Raw genomic sequence first — 20,715 nt, forward strand, 5'->3', positions numbered from 1 at the left:
ATAATTTGTGAGCAGTAGAGCCATATCCTGGAAATTAGAGTAGCCTAAATGAAGTGGGATGTCTAGAGCTCCTGTCCAATATTATAACTTCTTTTTAATATGGTCCCTACTCCCTATTCTCCAAGCACGTATGTAGGATGGGTTTAATACACTATGCTCCCTCTTTGTAAAGCTGAAATACTAAATTTGAAGGACATCAGTTCCTGTGGATGGTCAAATCATTTCATACAGCTATAAATTCCTTTTTCTAAATTATCAGTTCTGCTATTGTTTTTCTACAATTAGAATTTTGAAAGACAAGTTATTCAATGGGACAAGAATATTGCCCTCAGCTTCTATAGCAAGCATTTATGTGGGTCATGATTTACTATTTTTCACTTTTACTGGCATTTCTTGATTCCCCCCCCCCCCATTCCTAGTTGAATTAATGAATTTATTTTGTTACAATGGGATTTTTGAGTGCTTAAGTTTCTTGAAGTTACAAGCTTAATATGTGTGTATGCTACAATTTGAGCAAACTGGTTCTACAATAGGTATTGGAGGAAATGTACATATTAATCTAGCAAGTACAAAAAGTATTAGGCACCGTGTTTTACTTCAGCCTTTTGTTTTCTTCTAGGATTCCTTCAGGCTTACACTGCTTAAATTTAATGGCGTATTTTAAATGCCATTTCATTCTTTTCTGAATGAAAAGAAATGGGTATGGTCTATTTAGTAGTACAGTACAAGTACAAATCCCTCAGTACAAGGAGTTTGCAGATTGGAGGTTAGGGATGCCCACGGGAGGGCAGCCTAGAGTTGGGTCATTTTTAAAAAAACCGATCAATCTTCCTTGGGCAGCAGAGGGACAAATCAGTGAGAACAAACACTCGGTTTTGCAAGCTTATTACAAACTTGTTCGACTATTGTAAGAAACTGCTTGAGAATAACCACAACAGTTTTATTCTTTTACAAAACAACACTGCGTAAAAGTATGATATACCATTGTCAAAATAATGTACAATCTTCATGTAAAAATATATTTCATATGTCACCACTTTTCCTATTTCTGAATAATTCATCACTGGAGAGAGATGCTTTGGGGAAAGTGGTGGAGCCTGTTTTAATAGGCTCTGGCATGTGGGAGGATACATGAGGGATTATGGGAGAAAGGCTGGGTCAAGCGATCCAGAGGAACCGGCCTATCGCATCTCTGAGGTTATGTGTTCACTCCTTCATAATCGTCTTCAGGTAAGCACAGGTTGACAGACTATTTCAACAAAATATGGGACAGCAATTATGTTGCCCATATCTGGGTTGATCAAGAAAGCTCTACTTTTCATAAGTAAGAAACATGCAAACATTCCTGTCAGGGAATAAGGTACAGACATCCATTTGTCCTTGGAAGAAATTATCTTGCGGTTTTTGGAACCCTGCATTCCACCTAATTGTGAATCAGGCTTACATTGATTTCTTGCTATGTAATTGCCCAGCACTTAGCTGACCTTGGCTTGAGCTGCCAAAAAAATCAACATGGATGGATCGGATAGCTAATTTTGGTCTTACTGTTAATTACATTAATGTATCTATAAAGTTACCGGCAATCAAATGCAGCTCCAAAGGAACATCTCTGCATAGATATATAGTAATTAGAGTCACGAAAGGAAGAAGTTTCTCCAGCTTTCAAAGACTGGTAATGACTTCAAAGAAATTGCAGGTGTGATTTGAAAGACCTACCAAGGAGGCCTCCTTATCTGCTGGGATACTGCAATATGCTTTATGTGTGCCTCCCTTTGAAGGCTATGCAAAAACTGCAATTAATACAAAACTGGCTGGTATGTTAGCAAATCAGAGTCGCCATAATCTTACATATATATACCATTACATACATACATAAAAGATAAATGCAAAGTAAGAAAAAAAAACAAAGTACAAGAAAGGGAAAAAGGAAATTAGAAAAAAATATCTTGCAATCTTTTACAGTAGTTATAAGTTATAAATTTACCCTTTATAGTTACAACTTTTCTATTTTATCTCATTGAAAACATCTGTAAAGGGTCTCCTCTCTTTAAAGTCCTCTGAATCGGTGTATATATTTGAATCCAGAGTTTTCTAGCTATTTTTTTAACCTGCTAGAAGAAAATGTGCTCCCAACAAATAAAATGTCTGTTCACATTTTCACAAATCTGAACATAAATACATAATTTGAAGTGCCTTTATATATTTTAGACACTTTGTCTGGCGACCTATACCAACACATTTTATAAAAATTCTCTTTAACATAGTGCAAATATAATGTTCCATCTTTATATTATAACCCAGAATTTTATCATGACTTTTTTTCAAATTTCAATAAAATGTATACATTTTAGCAATTGCATATTCTTAATTTGTCCACAATTCTACTTTAAACTCAAGTGTTAGAATGTTCAGAGCCATATTTTTTGTCTATTTAGACATAGTTGAGTATGACAAGCATATCCATCTGCCACCAGTTCTTTTCTTGATTTTATTTCACATTCTTAACTTCATAGTATCTCATAAATCCATTTGAGGTTCCTTATTTCTCACCCTTAAAATGCTGCTTGTGCTTTTTTAAAGCCACAAAAGTTGTCAGGCACAACTAGGTTTTGTATTTATTTCACACTCTCAATATGGCACATCTAACAAATGAATTTTTAAAATCCACATTAACCTTGACTTTCTCGTAGCACAAATATTCACATCATCCAAACCTTAGATCTTGTCCTTTTAACCAAAAGCCTATTTGTCAGTATTTCCACTCTCATCCAAACCAAACAGCAAGCTACAAAATAGTTGCAGATCAGGATAAAACCTTGTAGTTCATACAGATGTTTTATGGCTGTTGCATGACCACTGGTTATTGAGGGGTTACCATGTGCAATTCAAAGTGCTGTTTTTAATTTCTAAGCCAGTGTTTTTTAACTTAGCAATTTGCTAAATTAATGCGTGGATTTCAACTCGCGGAGCCAGCATGTCAACATAGCTTAAAAGTTGCTTAGGTTGAGAAACACCTTGTGTTTCTAAAGACAGGTTCTGTGTCTATCTTTTGACATTTTGTTATAAGACCATGAAGAAACAGATTCACAGTGTTTTCCAACCTTACTTAACGTTGACAAGCAACCTCACTGTAGACTTTCCAGAAGCTGCTAAACACAAAGCTGTTCCAAAGAGCATCTCGAAGATAAATGGTTGCCAGCACTACTTGCTCCATTAAATGTATTTTCTAATAGACTGATTTTATCCCTTTTTATCACGTTTAATGTTTTTTTAAATGATGTAAATTGAGAATTGTCTTTGGGGGTCTGACAGTGCATAATAAATTGGAATCCCAACCTGTCTATAGCCGCATAGCTTCTTGAATCATTTTCCTTCCCTCAATCCTCAGTTGTAGCAGAGAGAAAGGGAAGAAGGTGGATCCTTGTGAACTGGCAGCAAACAGGCTATTATGCAGAAACTGGAGTTGCTTCTTTTGGCTTGGGAATACTCCTGCACTTACAAATGATGCTAATTAATTGTGTGGGCGTGGTAAATGGTACTTGTGAAACCTTTAGTGGGTGTTAAAGTACTCCCCATCTTGTAGCTTCTCTTTTTGGGGTTGCTTATTCCAGAGAAGAAGCAGGCACCATCACAAAAGAGTTGGTTGGCACCAGGACCATGGAAGGCTCATGGAAGAGTTGGGTATTGCTGCTGGTGTTCTCTCTGGCTTTCTATCAAGGTAAAGAAGAGTTTTGTTTTATTCTTGGAAGAAAGTAGAGGTGTTTATGTTACTAGAAGTGGGGGGAAAAAGTAAAAGGCACATGGAGGTATGGCTAGTTTTGATTCACCTTCAGGGAGAGAAACGCACTTGGCTTGGCCGAGAAATGGGAAAGATTATGAAACTGGGACTCTGATAAAGTCCACCTAAACGCTAGCTAAATCTTTCTTATATGCAGAATAGCTATCCTGTCCTAATCCTAGAACTTCCATGGTCTCGTGACAAAAAGATGTGATTTTTGTGGCCTAGCAAGAGTTGGTAATACGGATGGCTGAAAATCAAGGAATAAGTTGGGCTACCCTTCCTGAGTAGGCTTTGTTGCTTGGGGTGACCAATAAACGAGCTGGTGGCATTCTTCAAGATTGTATGTTGTGCAAACAGCAATGATACTACTACCTATTGAAATGGGGAATAGCATTTAACTCTTGAAGCATGGAGCCGCTCCAACATCTGTTATGCTCTTCCTGTGTAGTCCAATTGTTCTGTGAGGTTAAACTTACTCCAGAAATATTCTCAAAGCTGCTGTTCCACCCACAGCTGATGTGTAGCCATTTAGGGACAATGCTTAAGAATAAGAGTAAATTGTAAACAACCTTGCATTTTTAACTACCTTATTTTCACTTAATAAATAAAGGAGGGAATATCCCTTTTTATTCCTTGTAGAATAGATGTCATCTTGCCTTTGAATTTACACCGGCAGATACTTTGAATATGAGAAATTTCTTGGCTAAAGACTGTTCTTGCAAAACCTGTTTTCAGGGTTACAAGGCATTTTCATTTTGGAAAGAGCAAGAGGTGTAGCGTCAGCCAATTTGAGGTGTATCATCTAATAAATCGTGTGTTGTATGATACCCCTTCAGTGTCTTTATTACTATCCATACATGCAAATAGTAATTAAATGGTCATTTGATTTTATTGTAAGGACATGCAAAGATGAGGCTTTCTTTTTTCAACAATTTTATTGGAGATTATGTATATTAGATTAGGAGATAAGACTAATACAAACTATAAAAATAAAGAAAAAAGAAAAGGGCAAGAAAAAAAAGAAATAACTTGTCTCAGGAAGTATAAGCAGCTTTCCTATTCGTTAAAATAAAACAATCTCTTAATCCCTCCATCACCATATTTCATCCTATATAAACAAATCTTTAAAATCTCGTGCCTATTCTAATAAAAAAAGTCCATTAAGGCTTACCAGAAGTAACTTATAAACAGATCTAATAAACTTACATGAAATCATTCCTTTTACCTTTTTATCTCATTTTCTATTAAGCTGATCTTTCAAACTGTATTGTTCAAATCTATCAGACATAACTATTTTAACCTTAAATCAGTTAATTTAAAATGCAGCAAATGAATTCTTGCCCTTAGAACTCCTTATAAACAAAGCCTGAAAGCATCATCATTCACTCTTGGCCAAAGAAAATGCTTTAAATATTTCCAGAAGTAACCCATCTGTTTTAATCTTGGTCAAATAAACCATTTTTATATTCTTTCTCCTTGCTCCCAGCAATTTTAATCTTCAGTCTCTTCAAATAGTGTCCAACACTTGGTTTCTTTTCATTTTCTCTTTGTCTCTTTTCATAAAATCATTGGCAATCATTAAAAAAAAATCCCTTTCGTAAATACAAAATATGCAGTTTATTTTTATGATCTATTATTTGTACATCCTTTTTAGTTATTAGATCAACCAGTTTCATTTGTATATTTAATATTTTGTTTTTTCTATATAATTTTAATAGCTTGTCATTTTTAAGTCCACATTTGAATCATTTTCAGTCTGGCCCAGTAAAACATGTTCTTCCACAGCACCATTATTAAATTCATCTAGATCCTTAGTCCATTTATAACTTTCTAAAATCAACACACTAAACACACTTTTGCTGCTAATTAATATATATATATATATATACACACACACACACACACACACACATCCTTAAACACATACTTAAAACTGCTTGATTGAAGAAAACAAATTCAATGAAGTCCATAAATGCTTGCCATTTCAGATGTTCTCAATACAAAACAGCAATCAAAAATTTCAAAGTGATTGCAAAAAGAGGATAGGCCAAATGTTGGAATCCTTAAAGCAGGGGTGTCCAAACTTGGTCCCTTTAAGACTTGTGGACTTCAACTCCCAGAGTTCCTCAGCCAGCTTTGCTGGCTGAGGGACTCTGGGAGTTGAAGTCCACAAGTCTTAAAGGGACCAAGTTTGGACACCCCTGCCTTAAAGGCTAATTACCACTATGGCTGGCATGTCAAATTGGCAGCCCCTGGGCCAGATGCGGCATGCGCAGGCTATGCCCACTCCAGCTCCGCAAATGGGGAAAATGTGAAACATCACATGACAGCAACGTGACACGGCGAGTTTGATACCTGTGAGTTAGTATGTACTCTCTTGACTCCCAACCACTCTTATTTGTGAGCTGACTACAAAAACATTTTTTCCCTGCAGTTTAGTCATGAGGAGCAACTGTCGAAAGTACACATGGCCTCTCCTTTCTCCCAAGAGATTTTGCTATCTGAATCCTGCCTCTGGCTGCAGATTTTAGCTGTAACTCAGTCCCTGTTTTCAGGGAGAGATTCAATTTGCCATGTACTCACTGGAAGTCCCCCAAAGATGAAGATTTTTAATCTTTCCATGTGGAAGTGCTGATGGCAATAGTTTCTTTAATAGGTTACAGTGTTGAACCGGAGGTGGGGGCATTTTTATATTATTCCATGAATTTACACGATTTATGCTTTGAATGACTTTTTATTGGGCCTCCTTCTGATACGTGTCCCACACATGTACCTGTAAAGCTAACAGCTATGAAGGCTTAAGCTATATAGATTGATAGCCTGAGGATTTGCTACAATATATTGTATCATTGAACAGGGATGCGGTGGCTTAGTGGCTAAGACGCTGAGCTTGTCGATTGAAAGGTCAGCAGTTCAGCGGTTCGAATCCCTAGTGCCGTATAATGGGGTGAGCTCCCATTACTTTTCCCAGCTTTTGCCAACCTAGCAGTTCGAAAGCACGTAAAAAATGCAAGTAGAAGAATAGGAACCACCTTTGGTGGGAAGGTAGTAGCATTCTGTGAGCCTTTGGCGTTGAGTCTTGCTGGCCACATGACCATGGAGATGTCTTCTGACAGCGCTGGCTCTTCGGCTTTGAAACGGAGATGAGTACCGCTCCCTAGAGTTGGGAACAACTAGCACAAGTTTAGCACACTCTAAACTTATTGGATGGATGGAAAGAAAATAGAGATTCAGAACACAACACTTGAAGATGATGAGTACACTACATCCCACCTCATAATGATGCAAAAATCTGTATGGTGCTGAGACTTCTACAGGGTTACTCTGTCCTGCAAGGAGTTGATTTCCTGCATGGCCCATGACCGTAAGATCTGCTCAGTATAGGATTTAGGACAGCCTGTGCTTTTATTGCTCACTACTCAATTGCAAAAAAATAAACTTTCCAGAATATTAGCGATGGTTCAAGTACTGAGAAGTCGGGAGAAAGGAATTATTAATTTTCATTCCTTACGTACTCTTAGGTTCAGTAAGAGCTTTAGAAAGAGTAGAGGGGATTTACAAATAAACATGGACATATATAATCCTTCACCATCATCACTGCACACAGCCCTCAGGTTTGGAAATGTTTCCAATCATTGCAGCTAGACCTTACATTGCTTGTTCATTTCTGTTCTCTCTTGGCGTCTCAAAATTCCCGCATCATCTTCCCTTCTATGCTTAGTAGGGGAACAACAGACCCTTCCTTGTGTCTTTTCTGAAAGAAGCCCAAGGGATTGGTTAAACAGCCTCCTCCTTTGAATGAAGCCAAACTGGATCTGAAGTCAGCTTTCATGATTTAGCTTTCTACCAACAGACTCGAAGTAAAGCAACTCATGACCTGTGATTTGTAACACCTTTCATGTTGGCATCATATTTCAGCTGTAGTCCTGATTTCCAAAATCTACCTTCAAGATCTGATGAATCACACCAAGGCTTCTGCAATACTGCCACCCTCTTCTCTGGAGCATAGGCAGGGCATTATACCAAGTCGTTTTTCATGCCTAACTTGCCTTGAGGAAGACCTGTAGTAGGAAGTGTATATAATAGTCATTCTTAGGATCCTGGGAGTTACAGAAGGCACACCCCAACCCCCACATTATTGCGCCACATCCAGATACATTACTTAGAAGCCCTATGAGACTTCTCCTTGCCCCTAGGAGCTCTACATATTATTCACATACAAAGCATGACAAAATGAAACAATGAAAGCTAGAAGTTGTATAATCAAATTATGTTCTGAAAACAGCAGCAGCAACAAGAATAGTTTTTTTGGGAGGAGTCAGGCTATTGAGGGCTCATATCTTCTTATCTTCTTACAAAATGTAAAATGCATTTATTGATAAGTTGCCTTTCCCTCCCTCCAAATTTACGCTCATCATCTTAAGCTTACTCCTTGGCTGCTACATTTTGAATCTAACTTCTTGGTCCCTGATTTTGAGGGTCCGTGTAATCTGAAAGCAGAAAAAGACTTAACTTGAGAGAGTGGAAAGAGAGAGAAAACCTTGCAATGCAGTTAAAGGATATCGGAGCGATGAATTTGTATAATTCATATCTGTAGGCTTGGAAGAGGGCAGGGCATTTTCCTCCTGACCTAATACATATTAACATTCCTAACACTCATTTCAAGTTTATGTATATCAACACGCACATGCATATGTATGTTGAATTCTGCATAGTTGAGACAAAACCCATATGCCCAAGGCCTAAGAAGGTAGTATCAAAATACTAATTCTGCGAGCAATTGCATTGATGAAAAGGAATGAGCTAACCACTTTATTCAGTAAGTGGTTCTATGAACTTGCCTAGGAAATCTCCAGTTTGTCTTTCACTGAGAATTCTTCCTGCCTAAAAAACAAAAAAGCATATCGATATTTTACCCCATTCTAACTCTATGCTCCAAATGTTGCTTAAAATAAAAGGAATAATATATACCTGCCACAAGACAGGGTGATGGCTTAAAAGTGAGTAAAACCATGGATAACAACCTTGGATAATCTCTAGCACATGGATTCGCTCCGAATGATAACTAGAATCCACTTCTGCCTTTGCTAATATGGAGGAGATATATACAGGTCGTCCTCAACCTAGATCCCTAATGGAGCCTGCCCATTAAGGTAGCAAGTTGTGAGGGTCATTAAACGGGGCTACACACGATCGTCTCGCTCAATGACCCCACCCCAACACAGTTGTTAAGCAAAGCATAGAGTGCCTTGGATCCAAGAGGATCCCAAAGCCTCCCCAGAGTCCCTCAAGCACCCCTCGCTCTGCTTTCCACCCCACGGGAACTCCACAGGGTTTGGGCCTGCTTTCCGCCTCGCCAGGTCCCTTACAGGCCTGAGGCCTGCTTTCATCCACCCCGCTGAAGCCCACATCTCCTCCACCCACCCCTTGCCGCAGATCAGTCACGTATACTTTTCGAAAATCTCTGAATGCCTCGGTGCCTCGTGAACGTAGCCGCCATATTTGGAGCGGCTACAATTCCTTCTAGAAAATGGTGGCCGCCTCCGGGCCTAGGACACCAAGGGTCTAGGACACCAAGGGATGGAGAATGGCCTATCTTATCTCCTTCCTTAACACGAGCGTCAGAGATCTACGAAAAGGTAAGGTGGTTGATCTGGGATGGGACTTGGGAAGCTGTGTTTTGGGGCCAGATGGGGATGAGAACCAGGCCCAAGGGGCGGCGGTGGTGAAAGCAGGATGCAGGCCTGGAGGGCCCTAGCGAGGCATCATGAAGGGAAAAGGGGGGGTGGCTGCTGCCGTGTCCCTGTGGTTGGTCATAAGGACAATGGGGGCACTGCAGCGGCTATAACTTTGAAACAGGGTTGTAAGCAGCTTTTGAAGGGGCCTCTGGTGGCTCAGGCTGCTAAGACAGTCTGTTATTAACACAGCTGCTTGCAATTATTGCAAGTTCAAGTCCCACTAGGCCCAAGCCTTCCATCCTTTATAAGGTAGGTAAAATGAGGACCCAGATTGTTGGGGGCAATAAGTTAACTTTGTATATAATATACAAATGGATGAAGACTATTGCTTAACATAGGGTAAGCCGCCCTGAGTCTTTGGAGAAGGGCGGGATATAAATGCAAATAAAAAATAATAATAAAAAAAAATGGTCTCATGTGAAGTCTTGCTAATTTTCATAGAATTAATTTTGGAAGAAGATGCATTCCCCAAATTCAAGGTGTGCTTTATTCAAGGGATCACAAATACGCACGCCCCCACACTAAAGATCTGCAATTCAGATGATGCTTTCTTATTAGGGGAGAGCCAAAAGGGTTGCATAGATGCACACGAAGCTGGGAAACCACTTCGGAGGCGGCGATATATCAATATACCCACAGTCTGAATATATATCATTTGTTTAAGCCAATTGTTCTTTTTTGCCCTGGGGCTAATGTGGAAATATGAACATGCCTGCATCTATCACGCGTCTGCAGTGCTTCGGCTGCAATAAGAGGCAATCATCTAGAAAGAAGAGAGAGGATCCAGCCATTCAGGGTGGGGTCAGTCTGCATATTTATTTCTGCTTCCTTCCCTGGGAGATACTCCATATTTCTCTGTTCCCATGATTGGAAATGCTGCTTCCTCTGCTATGAATGTATTCATCCCTTCCCTTGAGACTTACACAGTTAATGATGTTTGCAATAATGCTTATATTGTATATGGGCGAGGGCATCTTAACACAGAGGAAAATCGGTAGTTGCAGATTTCACTGGAGAAGCTATAGAGGATGATGATAATTTTGAAGAAGGAGAGGTAGGAAAAGAGGAGGAATTAGAAGAGGAAGAAGAAGGAGAAGAGGAAGAAGAGGCAGAAAGTGAACCTAAGGTATAATTTAAGTCTGTCTATCTTTATAGAAAGATGCCAGTCAACCTGCTGAGTGCAAACAACAATAAGGAAATACCACTTCAGAGTGATATTTGAATGGCCTGTAACAAATATTTGAATACCTGGCCTGCAGTTCAGGAAATTCCATTATTGCAGCACAATCTTATTAACAATGCTTAAACTAAATTGTTTTCAAATGCATGATTTTCACTAACTTCTCATATTTTTGCTTAACTTGTACAGTGGCAACTTAATGCATTTGAGAAATATGAGGTTTAATTAAAGCACACTCTACAGCCTTTGGTACAATTTAGCTCAACTGTTTCTGTAGGCTTTTCCATTAAATTACCAAAAAATAATTTGCCTTTTTGAAAATCTTACCCTCAACACAAGGTAAGTTTTTGTCAAAATACTATGGAACAGTTAGACTATTAAATTAATAAAATACAGTAAAAGCAAATAAAGCAATATGCCATCTAATAGATCTTCTTCTTGGAGAAGAGGAGGAAGAGGCAGACCCCTACTACAGAATACCTTAAAACATTGTCATTTCCAGTAATTTTAAATGAAAAGTAACATTTCCTATATCTTTGAAGAAAGGAGTGGTCGAGAGACGTTTAGTTGTTCATCTTATTTATTCATTTTTTTTAAAGTACTTTGGTGAACTAGTACTTTTAATAGTTTTAAAATACTTGAAGAGAATCCTGTTTATAAACTATGGGTACTTGTATGTGGAAAACTCATACTTTATTCAAGAAAATGATTGCTTCTCAGACATTTCAAAACAACAAGCCTGATGTGGGCTGCTTAGGTTGAGAAGGTTGCAGCACTGAAGTATACAGTATATCCCTGGTTTGCCTTAGTTATGCTTGGTGCTGTTCAGACATTCTTAAATCCAAAGATTTGAAGCCTAGACATAAGCTGCAACTTTATATGCTTGTTCTCCACTGTTTGGTGCAACTTCACTTTTAATCTTCCTTCATAAGAACAGACCAGAGTTTGATGTAATAGCTGAACCAGCATTCTGTAATTTGTACTCAACCTTTAAACCAAGTGCAGATGGTCTTGGTGATGGTTCAGCCATCGAGTGCAAATTACAGCATTGGAATTCAAAGGACATAGCAAAGTATGGCTTCCATTAAACAAAAACAAAATAAAGATCTCATCACAACTGTGAAGTTGCTTAGTGAGGTTCAATGACGGAGGAATGGAGTTAAGCCTAGGTCTCCTGTGCCTACACTTTCACAGCTACACCGTACTAGCGCCAATATATATTTGAGGGTGGGGGTTGAGGAAGGGAAATGGTGACATTGTCAGCGATAGGGAGAGAAGGAAATAACAATAAGAGTTGGAAGGGACCTCGGAGGTCTTTTAGTCCAACTCCCTGCTCAAGCAGGAGACGCTATACCACGGGTGTCAAACTCGCAGCGTCGCATTGCTGTCATGCGACATTTTGTGACGTTTTTCCCCTTTGCGGAGCAGTGGCATCTGGCCGGCTGGTCGCCAATTTGACACCCCCTGCGTACCATTTCAGTCAAATGGCTGTGTATCCTATGATTCAGAACATTAGAGACTAAAAGAAAATGGGGACAGGTAAAAGGGTGAACATTTAGGTCTTGTTGATCATTAGCCATCCTGTTAATCTTTCCTTTAGTTACTGAATATCAACATCCTCAGATGTATTTCTTTATCTCTAACAATGGAAAATCTTTAAACAAGTAGATACTGAAGAATCCCCATTGCTGAATTTTGTTTCCTTGTTACATACCAAAATAATCAGTTCCTTAGCCATGTAAGCAATTATTCACTGCAGCTTCATGATCTTCAAGGTTAGCAATATTATTTTCAGACAAAAATAGCTATTTTAGAAAAAAAATATTGAGTATTTTCGCTCTCTAAATATATCTCAGATTTGCAACAACGCTATTCCCAGGATTCACTTATTTCATAATGGTGACCAGAGGCAACCACAGGATTTGATGCTTCTGTTACACAAGACACAATCTCGTATCACAAACAATTACAAAGGGATAAAGTTTGCATCACAATGGCTGATGCAATATGCAATGGCTGAAAGCACAATATGGCTTTTATCATTTGCATACTCTGGATATTAGGGTAGTCTTTACTGTTTGGTCTAACATAACCATCTTAAACATAGATTTCAAGAATGTTGAAGAGTGCTAGCAGTTTAATCCAGGGGTCTCCAATTTTGGTCCCTTTAAGACTTGTGGACTTCAACTCCCAGAGTCCCTCAGCCAGCAAAGCTGGCTGAGGAACTCTGGGGGTTGAAGTCCACAAGTCTTAAAGGGACCAAGGTTGGAGACTCCTGGTTTAATCTATGATGCTGCCCATCTTTAAATAAGATTCAGACTTCATACAGCAAATAGAGGAAATACTATTTTACTCTTTGCTTGTGATAGCAAAATGCCTGTGACTCATCCAGCTGGTGCATAAATAGGGTAGACAATTCTTTGTGTTGAAATATTAAGTATGGAATGGATCCATCCCAGAACATTTGGGAACAGCATTTATCTTGGTCTATAGTGCTTCCTCAATATAAGAAATATAGCATAAGATGTTATATTTTAGATTATGTTTGTTAGTTACTATACCCTGTATTCTGTTCTGGGAAGTCTCGGGGGGGGGGGGAGGGGGGAGGGAGGGGAAATGGGGGGGGAGGGGGAAGATTATAAATTGATTGATTGTCATTGTACAGGAATAATGGTAGAATTAAATAAGTTGGAATGGAGTAAAGTCAGGGCTGCTCGGTAGCCATACCGGAAGGGAAAGGGTAAGGAAAGAGGAGTAAAGAAGGAAGAAAGTAGGTAGGCAGATAGGTAGGAGAGAAGGGAAGGGGAAGAAAGGATAGGAGGAGGAGAAGGAGGGGCAGATAGAGGGTTAGAAAGGATGGAAGTGAGAAGTGGGAAGGAGGAGGGGAAGTAGGAAAGTGAGGAGGAGGATGGTGGGGAAAGTAGAAGAAGGATGAGAAGGGTAGAAAGGATTAAGGAAGGGAGTGGCGACCGAGCAGGCCCGATTGAGCATAATTTGAGTATAGGATCGATTGTTGGATAAGTGATTGTAATGCACATTGCTCAAATTGTGGGAATTATTATGGAAAATAAAAAACCTTTTTAAAAAAAAAAAGGGGGGGGGGGGACAAAAGAAAAAAAAAGAAATATAGCATAAGATAATTTGAAATAATAGTCATGGTCAGCTTCCTTTCCTTCCCCATTTTTCTCTCAATTAAGGGAATAATATTTTTTCTGCTGGTGTTGAAATCTCAGTCTTGACAGGAAAATCACGATTCCACCTTTGTTACTTTTAGAAAAATCCCACTGAGTCATTTATGGATGTAGCCTGCATTCATAGCATAGGACGCATTTGAAGTAAATTACTGAAAACAGATAATCATCTCAATATATCATTTTTTGGTGTTTTTGTACAGGAATCTGCAAGCACAGGACATCCAGTACTTGCGTGATTTTCCTAGATCTTATTCTTACTTAATGATTATGATTATTATTTTTTAAAAAGCATAAATGTTGAGCCATATTGAACTCTACTGGATGATAATTTACAATTGGCAGACCCTTTCTGAACACATTCAGCCACTTTGTAAATAATTTGAGGTAGCTGGCCAAAATTTTAAGCAGAAGAGCTGAAGACCAAAATGGTTCAACCATCTTGCTAAGCTAGTCTTCTCCAACTGTTGTCTCAGGGTTAGATATTGTTTTCCAAGTCTCCAGAATTCTTCCTGAGTTGTAGTGTGAAATGTGACCGGGTAAATAATGACACACACAAATAATTAGATGAAAACTTCTGGCTCTGATTATTTTGGGGGTTGTGGTCTCTGCACTGTTGACCACAAAAAGTTTCATCTCATTGCTCTTAACCTTCCTGAATTTTTACTGGATTTTGCTGAAAGCATGCAGGTGTTTAATTAAAGTCATTATTAGTACATATCCCTTGTTCCATGTCATCGTGTTATAGCAAGGTCCTGTTTCTTTCAGTTATATAATGTGAAGTAATGCATTCTATAAATATTTTCCTTTGGAGAAAAAAAATGTAATTATCTTCATTAACTTCCCATAAATCCATTCAATAAATCTATTTGCTCCATATTTTATAATATGGTAGTTCAGTTATCAAAATTCTAATTAGTTTTGCAAAAAAAAAAAGGGGGGGACAAAGAAAAAAAAAATATAGCATAAGATAATTTGAAATAATAGTCATGGTCAGCTTCCTTTCCTTCCCCATTTTTCTCTCAATTAAGGGAATAATATTTTTTCTGCTGGTGTTGAAATCTCAGTCTTGACAGGAAAATCACGATTCCACCTTTGTTACTTTTAGAAAAATCCCACTGAGTCATTTATGGATGTAGCCTGCATTCATAGCATAGGACGCATTTGAAGTAAATTACTGAAAACAGATAATCATCTCAATATATCATTTTTTGGTGTTTTTGTACAGGAATCTGCAAGCACAGGACATCCAGTACTTGCGTGATTTTCCTAGATCTTATTCTTACTTAATGATTATGATTATTATTTTTTAAAAAGCATAAATGTTGAGCCATATTGAACTCTACTGGATGATAATTTACAATTGGCAGACCCTTTCTGAACACATTCAGCCACTTTGTAAATAATTTGAGGTAGCTGGCCAAAATTTTAAGCAGAAGAGCTGAAGACCAAAATGGTTCAACCATCTTGCTAAGCTAGTCTTCTCCAACTGTTGTCTCCAGGGTTAGATATTGTTTTCCAAGTCTCTCAGAATTCTTCCTGAGTTGTAGTGTGAAATGTGACCGGGTAAATAATGACACACAAATAATTAGATGAAAACTTCTGGCTCTGATTATTTTGGGGGTTGTGGTCTCTGCACTGTTGACCACAAAAAGTTTCATCTCATTGCTCTTAACCTTCCTGAATTTTTACTGGATTTTGCTGAAAGCATGCAGGTGTTTAATTAAAGTCATTATTAGTACATATCCTTGTTCCATGTCATCGTGTTATAGCAAGGTCCTGTTTCTTTCAGTTATATAATGTGAAGTAATGCATTCTATAAATATTTTCCTTTGGAGAAAAAAAATGTAATTATCTTCATTAACTTCCCATAAATCCATTCAATAAATCTATTTGCTCCATATTTTATAATATGGTAGTTCAGTTATCAAAAATTCTAATTAGTTTTGCAAAAAAAAAAAAAGAAATATAGCATAAGATAATTTGAAATAATAGTCATGGTCAGCTTCCTTTCCTTCCCCATTTTTCTCTCAATTAAGGGAATAATATTTTTTCTGCTGGTGTTGAAATCTCAGTCTTGACAGGAAAATCACGATTCCACCTTTGTTACTTTTAGAAAAATCCCACTGAGTCATTTATGGATGTAGCCTGCATTCATAGCATAGGACGCATTTGAAGTAAATTACTGAAAACAGATAATCATCTCAATATATCATTTTTTGGTGTTTTTGTACAGGAATCTGCAAGCACAGGACATCCAGTACTTGCGTGATTTTCCTAGATCTTATTCTTACTTAATGATTATGATTATTATTTTTTAAAAAGCATAAATGTTGAGCCATATTGAACTCTACTGGATGATAATTTACAATTGGCAGACCCTTTCTGAACACATTCAGCCACTTTGTAAATAATTTGAGGTAGCTGGCCAAAATTTTAAGCAGAAGAGCTGAAGACCAAAATGGTTCAACCATCTTGCTAAGCTAGTCTTCTCCAACTGTTGTCTCCAGGGTTAGATATTGTTTTCCAAGTCTCTCCAGAATTCTTCCTGAGTTGTAGTGTGAAATGTGACCGGGTAAATAATGACACACACAAATAATTAGATGAAAACTTCTGGCTCTGATTATTTTGGGGGTTGTGGTCTCTGCACTGTTGACCACAAAAAGTTTCATCTCATTGCTCTTAACCTTCCTGAATTTTTACTGGATTTTGCTGAAAGCATGCAGGTGTTTAATTAAAGTCATTATTAGTACATATCCCTTGTTCCATGTCATCGTGTTATAGCAAGGTCCTGTTTCTTTCAGTTATATAATGTGAAGTAATGCATTCTATAAATATTTTCCTTTGGAGAAAAAAAATGTAATTATCTTCATTAACTTCCCATAAATCCATTCAATAAATCTATTTGCTCCATATTTTATAATATGGTAGTTCAGTTATCAAAAATTCTAATTAGTTTTGCAAAAAAAAATGAAAGCGTAACGTATAATCCTCAATATGGAGAAATTTCATTAATTTAATATTGTGTACTTAGTTCATATTCTATATGTCTTTTCACATCTTTTTAATTGCAGCAGGACAGTAAATTGCCTTGATTTGATTTTTTTAAAAAACAATCCATTGCATGTTGTTATTCTTTTACAGTATTTGTTTACCAATGATTAAAGGTCTATGAATATATTACTAAATTAATCTTAGGAAATGTATAGCTTTTTATGGTATAGAGGAGCTATTAGAAAATGAACACGATATCTGCAGTTGAACAAACACTTTTTAGGACGAATCATATGCCTCCCAAAGGTGTGTTACTTTATTATAAAATATTAAGTATTGCCCAACTGTGAATTTACATTTCAGGTCTGCAGTTTAAAATATGAAGCTAAAAAGATTTGCTGAGAGATATTCCTACTACTGAATTCAGTACAACAATAGTAATCAAAATGGGAGTAATATTTTGTTCCATCACCCCTGATTTTTCACAAATCTTGCTTCTTTCATATCGGTATAATAATTTTAAAAATGCCTGTCTATTGGAGCAAACAGGTAATTCAGTCATTAAGAAAAATAATTATTCATGAGCTAGCATACAGGAAATTTACTATAGATTATATTCAGTGGTGGGATTCAAGTAATTTAACAACCGGTTCTCTGCCCTAATGATTTCTTCCAACAAACAGTTGGCCAAACTGCTCAGAAAGTTAACAACTGGTTCTCCCGAAGTGGTGCAAACTGGCTGAATCCCATCACTGATTATATTTATTTATTCTTCAGTTTATTGGCTATTCTGCTCTAGAGATACTTGAATTAGCTGAATTGCTCTGCTAAAACTTTTCCTGATTGTTTGAATTAGCAGGTTAGCCATTAATTTGACATGATCACGAAGACTTGAAATATTTTAATATTGGAAGATTACAGGAGCTGCTTTGAGTGTGTTTAATGAGTTAAGATTTTAACAGCAGTTTCATGAATAGAAGTTAAGCAGAGTAATCATATTTAATGAATGTAACTTATGTGGCTAGATCAGTGTATCGTGCCAGCCCTGGGTTAAAATAAATGCAGAGTCAGTCGAAAAAGTTGAATACATACAAGTCAATTGTTTAAAAGCAAAAAAACAATAGCAAACCGTCTTTGTCTGCTTGTTCTAATCAAAATCCTAGTTACAAGTGGAGGACAATTTTACCCAATATTGTGACCTTTGGATATACAGAATTCCAGCTCCTGATTCCAAGCCAAGTGACCGAGAATTATGGTAACAGAAGTCCAGCAACTCTTCCCTGTATAAGGAAAGACTTTTAAGGAGTTTGGCCTACTTAAACGAAACAAAACAAATCCAAAAGATGCTGACCCAAGTGGAAGTTATTCAGGTAGTTGGCAGGCAGACATTGTGTAGGAACAATTGGGAGGGGTTATCATATCTCTGCATATGCTTCAGAAAGCATACTTGTAAGAGTTATGCATATAAGGAACACTTTTGCTGTGCAAGAGAAATTCTTGTCACTAAAATATTTTCAAGGCAGTTTATCCTGAGAAGTTACAGGTGCTGTGGTTATTAACATGTGCTAGTGTTTGGAAAGATTCCTTGAATAACTGAGGAATGCAAGGGATTTTTTATGTATTTGGCGTCATCTTCGTATCTGCAAATGCACCTTGTTTTCCTTGTCTGATTAAAAGAAACAGAGCATCTCATGTAGGTTGAGGCAATAGATCCATGATGGCGAACCTATGGCACGGGTGCCACAGGTGGCACGCGAAGCCATATTGGTGGGCACATGAGTGTTGCCCTAGCTCACCTCCGGTGCACATGTGTGCACCAGCCAGCTGATCTTCAGGTCTTCCGGGCCCACTGGAAGTCAGGAAACAGGCTGTTTCTGGCCTCCGGAGGGCCTCCAGGGTGGTGGGGGGGAAAGCCGTTTTCGCCCTCCCCAGGTTCTTAGAAAGGCTCTGGAGCCTGGGGAGGGCGAAAAATGGACCTACCAGGCCCACCGTGCCATCACATGCCAAAAGCAGTGGTCGGGCGTGGGGGTTGCACACGCATGTGTGGGTGGGGCACATTGAATTATGGGTGTGGGCTTGTGCATGCGCAACCCCTCCATGCTCCCCCCGCTTTTGGCACACAACGGCAAAAAGGTTAGCCATCACTATCCTAGATGGTTCAATGGTTACAGATGTGGATGGACAACATGTGGGTAGATGGTCAAGTTCCCATACAGCAGTGAAGATTGCATGTTTCAGATTAAGACACTATTGACTCAGTGGTGGGCTGCAACCGGTTTAACAACTGGTCCCTTTAGGGCGCGTAACGCGCTTGCATGCAGCGTTCAAAATGCAGCCATTTGAAGCTCAGCTGCTTACCTTCTAAGGCAGTCCCAGTAAGTAGAATAGTGGAGGCGCAGAAATCAGCTGAGCCAGAAAGAAGGAAATATAGGACAAGATAGGGCGGCTGGGCGGGGCCAGCTGATGGTCAGAACTACCGGTTCGCTAGAACCGGTCCGAACCAGCAGCAGCCCACCATTGTACTGACTCTACGTCTTCACCTTTGAAAAAACAGCTTTGTGGAAATGGTTGGATGTTGTTTGCCACACAAATAGATAAGATATAAATAAAAAGGTACATAATAGTACCTTGAATTCATATAATAAGACCCTATTATATTGCTCCCATAGATTTCTTTATTCTTTATTAGTTACAGGTTTATGTCATAGCTATCTAGGAAGCAAGAGTGACTGAGCTCCAGTCATCAGCAGAGATATACTGAAGGGATGAAAAAGCTAGTTTATTGAAGTGAAAATCATTAACCAGTTAACCAAAGCAATAGATTCAATTATACAATCAATGAATGAGTGAGCAATTCATTGTTAAGAAATTATTTTACAGTGAAGCAATCATTGAAAGAAATGCTAAAGCAATTCAAGTCCAGAAATTTCCTTTATCAGAATTTTTGACTTTTTAAAATAGAGATCATTTGTGTTCCTGCGTTTCCCAAGGTTGTGCCATGTCAGTTTGGGGGACTATAATCCCATCATCCTGGCCACCAGAATGAATGCCATAGAGCTAGGCGCAATGGTGTTGGGGAACTAACATAGTAGAGAACATCAGGAGGTTTGTCGGGGCCAATCGATTGGCTTAACACAATTGTTGAGATTGCAAATTTGTGTTGCTCCAATCCACTTGTGTGCATTTCACACTTCATAGAACCTGGATTCTCATTTATGGAATGTTCTTCCCTTCTACTCCATCCTCAAAAATCATTTGAGAAAGTTTTAAAAACTTGACCGATTTAATAAAGCGGATTGATTGATGGAAACAGATGTTAGTAACGGCAATGAATCAAGTTGCCTGTACACCGCCCTGAGTCCTTCGGGAGAAGGGCGGTATAAAAATCAAATAAATAATAATAATAAATAATAATAAAAAAGTTTGATGGTAGATATAAACCTTGTTACTGTAATAAAGTCAGATGGCACGGCAGTCAGTTCATGGGCCTAAGATATTATAGCTGTACAAATATTATTTATTGTAGGTATTGTGACTCTAAATATACTGCTTTTATTGGTTTTTTGTGTCATTTTAACTGTTTTTACTAGGGCTTTATTTATTTAGTTCAGTCATTGACCAATTAGAATATGTAAATATCATAAAATATAACACACCAGATCCAGCATAGGTAGCATATGACATATAAAATCAATCTAAAATCGATAAAAGCCAAATCTAATCTAAAAAGTTAAGAAAGTTATGATGAGCTGTGCCATAGACCTGTTTGGATCTTTGTAGACCTACTGCTATCTATAGTCCATAGAGTTCGTATCTTTTTGCATAATACCC

The 20,715-nt window shown here is 38.1% G+C and overlaps 1 protein-coding gene across 1 annotated transcript in view; it reads left to right on the forward strand.

Annotated features, from left to right (window-relative positions):
- Positions 1–3,559: 3,559 nt before the first annotated feature.
- LOC131200793 (prosaposin-like) overlaps positions 3,560–20,715 on the forward strand; it is a 63,973-nt gene continuing 46,817 nt past the window's right edge. The window contains exon 1 of the mRNA XM_058188050.1: positions 3,560–3,718. Within this exon, the coding sequence (XP_058044033.1) occupies positions 3,658–3,718 (61 nt within the window). The 5' untranslated portion in view covers positions 3,560–3,657. The remainder of the gene's footprint in view (positions 3,719–20,715) is intronic.

The sequence above is a fragment of the Ahaetulla prasina genome, chromosome 6 (assembly GCF_028640845.1).
Source record: "Ahaetulla prasina isolate Xishuangbanna chromosome 6, ASM2864084v1, whole genome shotgun sequence".
Taxonomy (NCBI): Eukaryota; Metazoa; Chordata; class Lepidosauria; order Squamata; family Colubridae; genus Ahaetulla; species Ahaetulla prasina.